The sequence below is a fragment of the Cryptomeria japonica genome, chromosome 3, assembly GCF_030272615.1.
Source record: "Cryptomeria japonica chromosome 3, Sugi_1.0, whole genome shotgun sequence".
In the NCBI taxonomy this organism is placed as follows: domain Eukaryota; kingdom Viridiplantae; phylum Streptophyta; class Pinopsida; order Cupressales; family Cupressaceae; genus Cryptomeria; species Cryptomeria japonica.
The window spans coordinates 140,648,806-140,661,655 of record NC_081407.1 but is presented as its reverse complement, the minus strand read 5'-3'; the positions used below and the strand labels follow the sequence as shown (position 1 = coordinate 140,661,655).

Here is a 12,850-nt window from a genome sequence, read left to right as displayed (position 1 = left end):
AAATATTTAGCCTCTTTGAATTCAATAGGAATCACTATAATATGTAGCAATTAAAGCATAAGATGAATAGAGACCCTTTTTGAAATAAATCGGCATGCTCTCCAATATGAAATGTGAGTTGCTGAACATATATTGCTGAGTAATATTGATTAGCAAACCTTGTTTCAGTTAGGCACTTCTTTAATTTAGTTTATAAAATCTGCCATGGATCCTCACTTCACCCTGACTGATGTAAATCACAAACTGGTATGGGATTGCTGAATTCCAAACAGATGTATAATACTATACAGATGAAGATAATTAGTCCAGCCAATTAAATTGTCTCACACTCAAAATCAGTTTGGTTCATAAATGGCACTGTATTTAACAGACCCTCTTTGATAGCAACTATGTCTGTAAAGGAGTGGCAGATTTCTGCCCTTTGGGATTTGCAGTGCACTTTGAATATTTTGGTGCAATATTAGCTGCTCCAACTATGTAATAATACAATAAGAATAAAATATAATTGGCTCAATACAAACAGCTTGAGTCAGGAGTTTTTCATCCACTAATCTAGTGATGTAAATTAGGAGGTTTTCGTCTTTCAATTCCAGACCATGAGGGATTTCCTTCTCAGGTTAATTGAACTGAAGTTCCATGCTCCATAAGGAGTAAAAATCCGATAATATAATTTTTAATGTGTATGTCTCTTCTTCTTGCTTGGCCTCTCTTAAATAGATTTTTTCCCCCAAAGTTGTTACTGTTTGAATTTCCTTCACAACCCATATTTTGAGAGGAATTATTATTTAAAATAAACCTTCATATTTCAATTTTATAACTATATTATAGTTTAATTTTTATTTTACTTGAGGCTCTCCTTTTTATAATTATTGTCATAATCTTTTATTATTGGCATTATGTGTTTATCTTGGTTTAAATTGAAAGAGCGGACATTACAATAACTCTAGCTCACAGCTCGGTGGACATATAAAGTTATGAAGACACTCTGAGTGGTGAATTGCTAGGCTTATTGGTGCCTTATGATGGTCCCGTTGATCTTCTTGTTTGGCAGAACTCCTAAGTTGTTTCAGCATGAACAGCACCACATTGTTTGTTGTTTTTTTATGCTGGATCTTTGACTTAAATCTGCAAGATTGGGAACTCCATGGCTTAAAATCATTGTTTGCCATCTGTGGCAGACCAAATTATTGCTCTTTTTGGTAATCTAATTAAATGTTGTTTCAGTTGGTCACTTCCAAAGTATGTGGTTTTGTTCCTTGTAGCTGTATTGTCATCTATATACAAGGTTGACCATTGTGACAAATGGTTTCATCTATGGTCTATACTACCTTACTTGGTTAGTTTCACATATTTTAAAGGGTTTCTTATACATTAATTCTTAGTATTACTATTAACACATCATAGGTGGTGGGCTGGAGTCAGAAGTCTATGCTACATCTGGAATAGATCAAAAGGATTGAATGACTTTGAGGAATCAAATAAACAAAAGCATGCTTAACAAGCTTTTGTTGATTGGCTTCTAGCTTTCATTTTACAAACATGGTTAGAACCAGCATATTTTGAAAGGATTATTTACTAAAAAGGTAAATTACACCAAATCTTAAGCTTAACCTAGAGTGAGTGGTGGGCTGGGATTGGAAAAACAGAAGGAATGAATGAGTTTAAAAAGTCAGGGGAACAAAGGGATGCTCATCAAGCTTTTGTTGATTGACTTCTAGCTTTCCATGATATAACATGAAGCAAAAGGGATTAAAAGATGAACTCTAATGTCATAATCAATCAAGAGGCTAAATATGACCAGATAGACTCGTGTTAAAATTTAAAAGGTTAAAAACAATTTGAGTGGATGACCCTAATACTTAAAGTATTTAGGGTACTGCAGACCCAAATGCAGGCTTTCATTTTGTCATAGGCGGAATCAGGCTGCATAGCAATCAAAGTGCTTGACAATGACAAAAGGCCATGGAACACAAATTTAGAGAGTTAACAAACAATTCATCTATATAGGTAACATTGTGGTAATCACCCTTAAAAGTTTACCCAAGTCCTACGCGCATTTTATCGAAACTCTCAACATCACTTCTACTGGTGTTGATCTAAAGTTCACAGATCTCTGCACACTTCTGCTTCAGCAAGATCGGTGGACACAGTAGTTTGGTAGCAGTTCTAGCTCCACCTCCACAGAACAAGCGTTTGCTGCTAATTCTTTTCACAAGGAAAAGGGCAAGCCTCATTCTTAGCAGTCTTCTCAGCAGAAACCCTCTGCTCCTGCATCAGAAGGCTCCAAGAAAAAGAACATTCAATGCAACTACTGCCACAAGTATGGTCACATGAAGGTTGAATGTTGGAAGCGCTTAGCTGCCCAAGCTAAGCAATCTAGTTCGCAGCCCAAAGCGAACAGTGCAGAGCACATTGAGCAGACATAATCTGCCTTTTACGCCTTCATGGCTAAAAGACCTGCAGATCATGTCAAATCGTCTGCCTGGTATATTGATTCAGGTGCCTCTTGTCATTTCACCCACCGTCGAGACTGGTTCACTGACTACCAGCCTTATTCAAATTCTGTTATATTTGGTGGCGGGGAAGAATACACGGTTGTCAGCAAAGGCAACATTCAGATTCAGTTTGCTGGGAGGAATCTCATTTTCCTTGATGTCTTCCACGTTTAGGGATGGAGCTCAATCTACTCTTAGTCAGTCAGATGCTGCGACACTCTCCACGGTTGGATGTCACCTTCAGTTCACATCAGTGCACCATCACTGATTAGGAGACTCAGTCAGTTGTTGCAGTTGGTCTTGAGGGTCATGGTCTTTTCAGACTTGCAGATTCCGGGGTTTCTCAAGACCTCGCTATGGCTGCTAGGCAGTCTTCTCTCAGTACACTTTGGCATCAACGATATGGGCACTTAAATGTGCGCTATCTTGCTCAGCTTGCTCAGGACGTGCTTGTCCTCGGATTGCTAGAGATTCAGACTTAGCAGCTTGGAGTTTGTGATGCATGCCAGGTTGGGAAGCAACATCGCACACCCTTCAAAAGTGGCGATTCATGGCGGGCTTTTCAGGTACTTCATCTTGTTCATGTTGATATCTGCAGCCCTATGGCTACTCCTTCTGTTCTTGGGTCCAGGTATTTTCTGTTGTTTGTTGATGATTTCAGTAGAAAAATGTGGGTCTATTTTCTTGCAAAGAAATCAGAAACATTTACTGTATTTCAGAAGTTTAAACCTCTAGTTGAAAAAGAGTCTGGGAAATCTATTATTGCTCTTAGATCAGATAATGGGGGGGAATTTTGTTCTAGTGAATTCTCTAGCTTCTGTGATATTCATGGCATTAAGTTCCAGTTAACCACACCCCACACACCCCAACAGAACAGTGTAGTTGAACATCGGAACATAACAATCACTGAGATGGCTAGATCCATGCTCAACCACAGACATGTTCCGAAGCTTTTTTGGGCAGAAGCAGTTAACACTCCAGTCTACCTTTTGAACCGGTCACCCACTGTGGCGGTCGAAGGCAAGACTTTGGAAGAGGCCTGGTCAGGTCACAAGCCCAAAATCAGTCATCTGAAGGTTTTCGGCTCCCTTGCTTATGTTTGGATCCCTGATGCTTCACGCACCAAGTTGGATGCCAAGAGCCAGAAACTTATGCTTACTGGATACAGTAGTCTTCACAAAGCCTACCGCTTGATTGACATCGAGACATCTCGTCTCCTGTATAGTCGTGATGAGTCTTTGATGAGCAGCGAGGACCCTTCATGCCTGTCTCTCCTATTCCTGATTTAGCAGAGCAGCCTATGAAGGCTCATGATTTGAGAGTTAGACTTCCATTAGGTCCACTTGATGGGAGGGCTCCTGCAGCTCCAGTAGCTCTAGTTATCCCGGTGATTCCTGTACATACACCTCCGGCTTCTCCTGCAGGATCAACCAGATTTGCAGATGCTTCACCTGATTTTGATCCGGATTCTTCTGATGAGGAACCTGATCATAGAGCATCTCCTGATGCTAATGTTGGTTCTTCTCCTCTCCGGCCTAAATGGTGGGCCAAGACACTTGCTGATCTTCGGGATGATGAACTCATCGATGGGAGAACTGCTCGGAAAAAGAGCAAACCTATAGGGATAGTTAATTTTGCTCTCATGGCCAACATTCACAGTGTGTTTGAACCTCAGACATACTCCGAGGCCAAAGGTATTCTAGAGTGGGAACAGGCTATGCAATCTGAACACCAAAGCCTGTTGAAGAATCACACCTGGGAACTTTCTGATCTTCCACCAGGGAAGAAACCCATTGGTTGCAAATGGGTCTGCAAAATCAAATACAAGTCTGATGGTACTTTGGATAAGTACAAAGCTCGCTTAGTTGCAAAGGGCTTTTCTCAGCGTTAGGGCATTGATTATGAGGAGACCTTTGCTCCTACAGCCAAGATGAGCAACTATCAGATTAGTCTTAGCCATGGCAGCACAATTTGGCTGGAAGGTCCATCAGATGGACGTCAAGAGTGCTTTCCTGAATGGTGACCTACAAGAAGAGGTCTACATGATGCAACCTCCAGGTTTCAAGGTTGCAGGTAAAGAACACCAGGTTCTCAGACTGATGCAAGCTCTCTATGGTTTGAAGCAGGCCCCTAGGGCATGGTACATGAAAATTGATAAGTACCTCAGTGATCAAAGCTTCAAGAGGAGTTCTTCAGACTCAAACTTGTACATCAAAACTACTGACAGTGATATCATCCTTCTGGTCATTTATGTGGATGATTTGATCATCACTGGCAGTTCGACATCTTTGATTCAGGGAATCAAACAGAGTTTATGCTAGTCTTTTGACATGACTGACCTTGGGCTCATGCATTATTGCCTAGGTGTTGAGGTTTGGCAGCAGCCTTCTGGTATATTCATTTCTCAGTCTAAATATGCTAGGGCTCTTTTAGACAAGTTTCGTATGGAGGATTGCAAGACTGCATCTACACCTATGGAGAAAGGTCTGAAGTTATCAACCCAGTCTAATTCTCCTCCCATTGATGATACTACATACAGGCAACCAGTAGGTAGTCTCATCTACCTCTCTGCTACTAGATGTGATATCAGCTTCGTAGTCAGCTACGTTTCACGCTTTATGACAGCTCCCAAGGCTGATCATTGGATAGCCGCAAAGCGTGTGCTTTGTTATGTGAAGGGCACTACTGATTATGGAATTCTCTACTCTCGGAGTTCTAATCCTAGACTCCGTGGATTCACAGATTCAGATTGGGCCAGCTCTGTCGACGATAAAAAGTCAACTTCTGGATATGTGTTTAGTTTGGGATCCGGTGCTGTCACATGGACCAGTAAGAAGCAGCATGCTATTTCTCTCTCCTCTACAAAGGCCGAATATAGAGGGGCAGTTAAGGCAGGTTGTGAAGCTGTCTGGCTTCGTCGGATGCTTGGGGATATGTAGATGTCACCACTAGGACCGACCACCTTGTTTGTTGATAACGATGGCGTTATCAAGTTAGCATGGAATCCAGTCTTTCATGAATGAACCAAGCATGTAGATGTTCATTGTCATTACATACGACAGTTGGTGGAAGACAGGATCATAGACTTGCAGTATGTTCCTACAGCGGATCAGACTGCAGACATTTTCACCAAGCCACTTGGGCTAGAGATGGATGTAGGGTGTCATCATGATGGTTTTCAAATTTGCATCGATGTTGAGAAGTGCAAGACCAACACAATTAGGACTTCTCAACAACAAATGTCTGATCAATTTTTCTTCAATAAGTGTAATCATACAATGCTTGACAGGGGCCTAGCCCACCTTTGAATGACAAGGATGAGCCCACTCCACTCCTAGCCCTAGTATCCAATGCTAAATTAAACAGTCCAACTTGGCCCTACAAGTCAAGGCATGGAAAATGAGGTCAAAAAATTGACACTAGTGTAATGCCCCCCTTTGGGATGCTCTTTAAAACAATAAATCATAGCACAATACATAATTCACCACTTGGGTGCATGTGACCCAACCAAAAGGAGAATGAAATAGGTGACAATACTTTTAATTCACATAATGTTGTCCTTTACTATTCATTGATATCATTCATTTCTTTTCAATGTAGTTTAGGAAAGAAATAAATCACTCCAAAACCATATTACAATTCATCCATTAACACATGCTAAATTACCATTTTACACCTAACGGTCATAGCACAAAAAATAAGGCATGACATCACATCAATAATCGTACAAATTGCACCCATAATCAAGGAATGACACACAAGGTTTATGGTAATTAATGACCAATAACAAACAAGGGAATGGTGACAACCACCAACATTGAGTAACGAGTGTGGTGACCCAACAACACACGCAAGACAATCACATGAAATATTAGGCGTAACGATCCAAGGAACAATAGGAGTAGGCTAGACAGGATGTAGAGTGTCATCATAATGGTTTCCAAATTTGCATCGATGTTGAGAAGTGCACATCAACACAACTAGGACTTCTCAACAACAAATATTTGATCAATTTTTTCTCAATAAGTTTTATGCCCATATATATACCCAAGTTGATCAAATCATGAATTCTGAGAAAACTTTGCAATTCTGCTGAATTCAAGCATCCTGTCCTTAACTCAACAGTGACAATACCAAGGACCTCATCTCTAGCTTGCCAAAGGGCATGAAAAGACCCCATCTTTCCAACCCTTAGCCCTCCCTGTGAGCCTGGACCCCATCTGATTTGCAAATACTATGTAGAATTTAAAATTGATAACTTGGTATATTTTCAATTCAATCCTTGAATAATACTTGAGTGCCTTTATGAATGATTCTTGAATGAATTTCTGAAGTTATATATTGTTTAATGACTAGTTGTTTTTAATATGAAGTTCTAAATTCATATGCTGAATTGCTTGATTTGATTTTCTTGGACGATTCATCACCTTTCACAAGAATCAAGTCATCTTCATTCATTGCTGCCTTTGAAAATAATAATTCATTTTCAAATTGGTTGATTGCTTCCTTCATTACCAAATGATGATCATCCATGGATCTCCTTCTCAAATGAAATGATCTCCTTTTTATATCTTATGTTTGAGGGGTTCACAACTCTTCATTTCATGCCTTTTGACCATTCATTAAACTTAATTAAATTTTAATTATATATTATATTTTATTTTTATAATTTTTTATATTTTAATTTATTATTAAATCCTATGGGGACATTGCAGATAGGAAATCATATTTCCAACAGAAGACATTTCATTTTGCAAAATAAAAATGTTTTCACTTGCCCTAATATCCAAAATTCATATGTATGAATGGCAATGGCAGTTGGAAGGGGACTCATGTACCCACATTTATAATAAGTCAAGCATCTCTACATGCATTTTGAGATTTATTGAAAGTTTATAATAATGTGAAATGTTGTAAACGAGAGAGAAGGTTGAAAGTTTATTCAGGTCAGATTTTGGTGGTACCCAGTCACACATCCCAGGTAGTTCTGTGATGTTCTCTTAAACTAATAAGTAAAAAAGAAAGAAAAGACTCACCATTTTGGAAGCTTCAATTTTTAAAAATTAGCAATTTCAAAAGCAAAAATACCCACTAGTCCAAAAAGGCAAGGGGAATCCTCTTTTCCAATAACATAAATTTTCCCAATAAGTTTTCATTGTTCAAGGGTTTGTGAGTAATTTTATGTTTCCCCAAAAATTTGAATATAAACCCATATCAAAATTCTGACACTACTCTTTTGTTCTAAATCCACCTAACATCATAAATATGCAATCACATTATTTCTATCAAATTTTTGCAAGGGTTTTGGATACTATTAGGTAGGATGAGAAGGTTAAGTGAATTCATGTCATTCTCCTCCGCATCCTTCTTTTGATCAAGCACTTGTATATATATCTTGCACAACAATAGACATTTTAGGTGAAACAACATATAATGACCAATAAGGACATTTAATCTAACAAGGCAAAATATGTGGAAGCAGCAAAATTTCTTGAAAATGCTAACACAGGTTTGCATAGTTATTTTTTTTATTTGCTTTTAGTGTTTAACGGGTTTCTTATTAGTTTAAGAGAACATCACAGAACTACCTGGGATGTGTGACTGGGTACTGCCGAAATCTGTACCTGAATAGATGTATAGAGGTAACCCTTAGAAATACTTTCTATTTTTATATTGTTAATTGTTTACAAAACTTCTTGTTGTATGAGCATCAACATGAGACCATTGCAAGTTCTTGCTAGGACAACCATGAGACTAATACAAGCTCCTTTCAAGAAACCACACTAGCAAACACCTATGGAAGTTGCTAGGACAACCATGAGACTAATACAAGCTCCTTTCAAGCAACAACACTAGCAAACACCTATGGAAGACCAAGAGGCATAATTTAGAAATTGATTTATTTAGAAACCGCTTTCACACTAGAAGCCAACTATGGAAGACCAAGAGTCACAACTTAGATGTCCTTTTGGGATTTGAACTTCGGTCTTTACGATGAGAGCTTAATGCTTTATTTAACTAATTAAGCTCAACCCCCCAGACTAGGATACTCTCTATTGCAAAGTAGACTTAAAAGTTAATTATCCCTGAGGTGGGTTCTTGATATATAGACTGCCTACCCAAACTTAAAATGTATAATTTAATATGATACGACTGCAGAAGATTCTGTCCTGTGAACATTTGATCTTTATGGTATATATATTTCAATCTGAGCGTAATCTGAATAATTAGCTGGGTTGAAAGTAAATTATGAAGCTCACGATTGGCAATTTATGTCATTGCACCAAGAGAAACACATATTAATTTCTAATTTCCATCCTGACTAGCATTTTATGACAGAAATTTTGACCATTATATAAAATACCTCAAGGGAGAATCTTGAACAATAAAAGGATAAAAAATTAACGATGTGTAGAACAAAAATGTAAATGCATGTTATAGATGGTGTGAGCAAGAGAAAAGTGGCTTCCAATGATCTGCTTTCATATAAGAAATTTTGTCTGTAAAAATTTCCTGTAGCTGTGAGAATATCTTATGCTTTTCAAGGTTTTCTTATCAACCACAGAGGACTTTCCTTGTGAATTTTGGGTTTGGAGAGTAACACGTTTTTGGATAAAATGCATTTGTTGCAGATTGTAGTATACTTTTTATTTCAATTTATTTCTGTTGGAATTTTGTTTAATATGTTGGGTCAAAGATAATATGGATGAGCAAGTACTTTGGATATGGAGGGATTACTTTCTATTTCTGATCTTAATTACCTCTAATTGCAGACAAGTTGCAGTGTTGTTGAGTAGTGAAAGCAAACTGTATATAGTACTAACATCATCAAGTTTAAGTCAGCCAGGTAAGGTTTTTGGTTTGATATGTTAAGTATCAACTAATGTTCTGGTCTGTTAACCATTTATTGTTGGATTTCTGTGTTGGAATCTGGTATTAGAAGTTGTTGTATTGAATGATATCTATTTGTTTGATTGACATTTACAATGAATAAAATTACAGGCTTGCAAGTGTTGGGAAGCCATGGGCTCCACGATATTAGTAATATTCTTGTTGGAGTTGGTTTGCAGGCTCTAAGGTAGTGCACTCACCCTGATTATTATGGAACCTTTCTTTCCAGTAGATTTTCATTTGTTTCAGCTTATTGCTTAATTGTAGTGTGGGTGGAACAGGGTTAATGTTGGCTGTGCGGCATCTTACCTGTTTCTAACACGAAATATAGTGAAGTCAAGAGAGTTACTTGACATGCTTGGAAATTGCCATCTGAGCACAAGTGTTGAAATTTCCAAATTTCCTTTGCAAAGGTTAGCTATTTTGCAGTTTCCTATCTTCAGCCATTATCTAGTCTTTATAAAACGTTATGTTACATTTGTGTTTCTTAGTATGTGTTTGGAAATTGTGATACAGTTGGGAGCACATGCAAATTGAACTTTTTGAAAAATTTGCTCTTGGAGGTGTCAGATTGAATATAATATTGTATACCATGCTGCTTTTTGAAAAAGGTGAATCTTCTAACTAAGTTTAAATTATTTGATAGCTACAATTAAGCAGGTGAAATTATGCATATTTGGCAGTCACAATGTATGGTACCTTGGAAGCAACATTGTATGCCTTTAGAGTGACGTTTTATTCATCTTGTCAAGAAATGTCTGATGCTACAGTATCAATCAAGAATGTTCTCAAAGCTGCTTTGTTAGGTAGAACTATGTATGGAAATGTAATTGATGTAAGAAGTTTTGAAGTGTTAATATTGTTTGTATGGTTAGCTTGTATACCAAGCCGTTTTTGTTTAGTAGTTGCAAGATTGATCTGAACTGCAGGAATTTTTGGGGAGGGACAACAGTCTCAATTGCTGGAACTTGTGTTATAGAGAGACGAATATGTATATTGAAACTGATTATTCTATTGTACATGAGAAAAGTGCATAATGTCATGGCTTGCTATGCACACACCAAAAGGTGCTGTGGTACCCTTTTTCTCTGTTGTTGGATACTCCTTGAGGTTATGAATCATGATTGAACTTACTGAATCCATGATGTAATGATCCTAGGTTTCCAATTAAAGAATCAATCAGATCTGATAGAATGGATTAAAACTTATGTCTGCAAACAATACTGAATGATCCAATAGCAGAATAAACTAACACTTTAATTCTCCACAACACAAGACATATTAAAAAACTCCACACTGAATTAAATAATAAGCAGCAGTTGATTGTTTCAATTAGTTGAAATAGGAACATGTATGTCAGAAAAATTGCTTTTAACAGAATTTACATTGACGGGATATGCTTCTCTGACCTGATATAGTTAACTCCCCTATGATTCTGGGCAAGCTTTATGCTCTACACAGACCCAGCAGCCAATATTTGAGGCATTGAACCCTCAAACTATTGCTTTTCTGACTGCTCTAACCGTAATACACCTTCCAGGATCATACTTAGGTCTGTATTTGCATGAAAACTCCAATGACTGCCACAGAAACTTAAGATCTGGGTTGTTTAGCAGGGTGTAGCAGCTCACTGTTGGTACTAAGTGCCCAGATTCACCGCTTTAATGGATGGGCAGACAGTTGGCACACCTTCCTATTATCTGGTTTAGACTGGGCTTCAATAAGAAGAATCACCTAGGGTTCTGATGTAACCTCAGTGAGGGTTCAGTGGCAGCAGCAGGCAGGTTGAATAACTGATTTCTGCCCTTATGCTATGTATGTTGCTCAGAACCACGCCTGCTGTGGTCCCAGCACCTGAAAATGAGACGGCAAGCTGCTATTTGGTCGTGTGCGTTGATCAGCCCTTGTCCCTTCAGCCTGGCAGGTGCAGCATTGATAAATCTCCAGTTGTCCAAGCCTGTAACAAACTTTCAGAATGAGCAGATTTGCAATGTTGAATGCAGAAATGAATTGTGGATGGTTAGGGTTTTCGTCCCAACCTTCTTTCATGCAACAGGAGTTTCGTTCTGCCAGTGAAAAAATAGAAAGTCATCCAAAAATCTCAGCATGCCTTATTCAGTGAACCCAAATTGCCCTTATACCTGCTCACGCTAGGATGCACAAACATGTTGGTCAAGTTTGGAGAAATAAGTTGGCTCATATTGGGTGCCAGCTTGAAAATTTTAAATGTTTATTTTATTTATTTGTTTTTAAATTGTTTATTTTATTATTGTATATTTTAAATGTATATATTAGATGATGGGGTGTTTAAAAACATCTTTTTATTAATTGCTGGCCATTCCAGCTAATTTAGGCACATGACAGGTGAGTTGGCTGCATTTGTGCTGCCATGCTGTATATTAATATCTTTAATCTGGGGGTTGATGACTTGGATATTGTGTCAAAAAATCTATAAGGAGGATACATGTATAGATGAACTGGTTACTCTTCCATGTGTGTCCCTCTGCCTTTTGAAAGTTACAGACATGTCCCAAGAGATGCTGTGGGTGCCCTTTGCTCTAATATTGGATAAGCCTCGAGGGTTATAATTGAACTTGTACTGAATGGGCGAGTTAGTTTTGTGTGTGATGCCATGCTGTATATTGATAGCTCTTACCTGGGGTTGATGAATTTGGGTTTTATGTCAGAAAAACTAAGCTCCTCTTTTTTCTGTCAATAATTAATTATGGAGGATCATGTAGAGATGAACTAGCTTCTGTTCCATGTTTGACCCTCGCCTTTTGGAATTTACAGATGAGTGATATTACAATATATTGGTTGGCTCACATCTCCTAAATTAGAGCTCTGATTTTAAGCAATCAGATTTTCCACATTCCAACTATTTTAAGACTTAAAAGTGCATGTAGTATTCAATATATGAGTCATTCCTTCAACAATCCATTTCCTGTATGCACTTGTTTATTCAGTGACCACTCTCTCATGAGCTTGAATGGTCCACTCAGTACTCATTTAATCAGGTCACCCATCATAGTGCTTATCTTGTTACAAACTAGATATGGAACAGATGAAAACAAAAAACAGCTACAAAAGAATGAAAATTTGAAAGAGAATCTGTTGAATTATTTGTTTGTTTGAAAGAAATTTAGAAAATTTGATTGTGATTTAAATTCTCAGACTATACTTAAAAGTGGTTTTTTTGTCAGAGGAGGTGTAGGTGCCAACTCAAGTCCAATTGAAGAGCAGTACGGGCACTGCATTTGGTCGCAAATAATCCTCTAGGAATTTTCTCAATAGTCTTGTAATCCTGATAGAACCTTCCCTTTTGAGGCATTTGGGCCTTTTATAGCTCATTTTCCCTTGTGACCTTTGCCATCTGTGGTCAACTTTTATGGTGTTGCTCACTGTATAACTGTTGGCTACATAATTGATGTTGAAATGATTTTTTATGCAAAATGTCTTTATAA

At 37.9% G+C, this 12,850-nt stretch overlaps 1 protein-coding gene across 4 annotated transcripts in view; it reads left to right on the top strand.

Annotated features, from left to right (window-relative positions):
* The window catches only part of LOC131027345 (uncharacterized), a 55,801-nt gene that overhangs the window by 25,416 nt on the left and 17,535 nt on the right, over positions 1-12,850 (top strand). For 3 of the 4 annotated variants that reach the window (XM_057957373.2, XM_057957376.2, XM_057957374.2), the window contains exons 6-9: positions 9,269-9,342; positions 9,498-9,573; positions 9,668-9,799; positions 9,903-9,997. In XM_057957373.2, coding sequence (XP_057813356.2) covers positions 9,269-9,342; positions 9,498-9,573; positions 9,668-9,799; positions 9,903-9,997 — 377 coding nt within the window. Of the gene's footprint in view, positions 1-9,268; positions 9,343-9,497; positions 9,574-9,653; positions 9,800-9,902; positions 9,998-12,850 lie in introns of those variants that run through there. The other variant, XM_057957377.2, reaches the window with a different exon arrangement.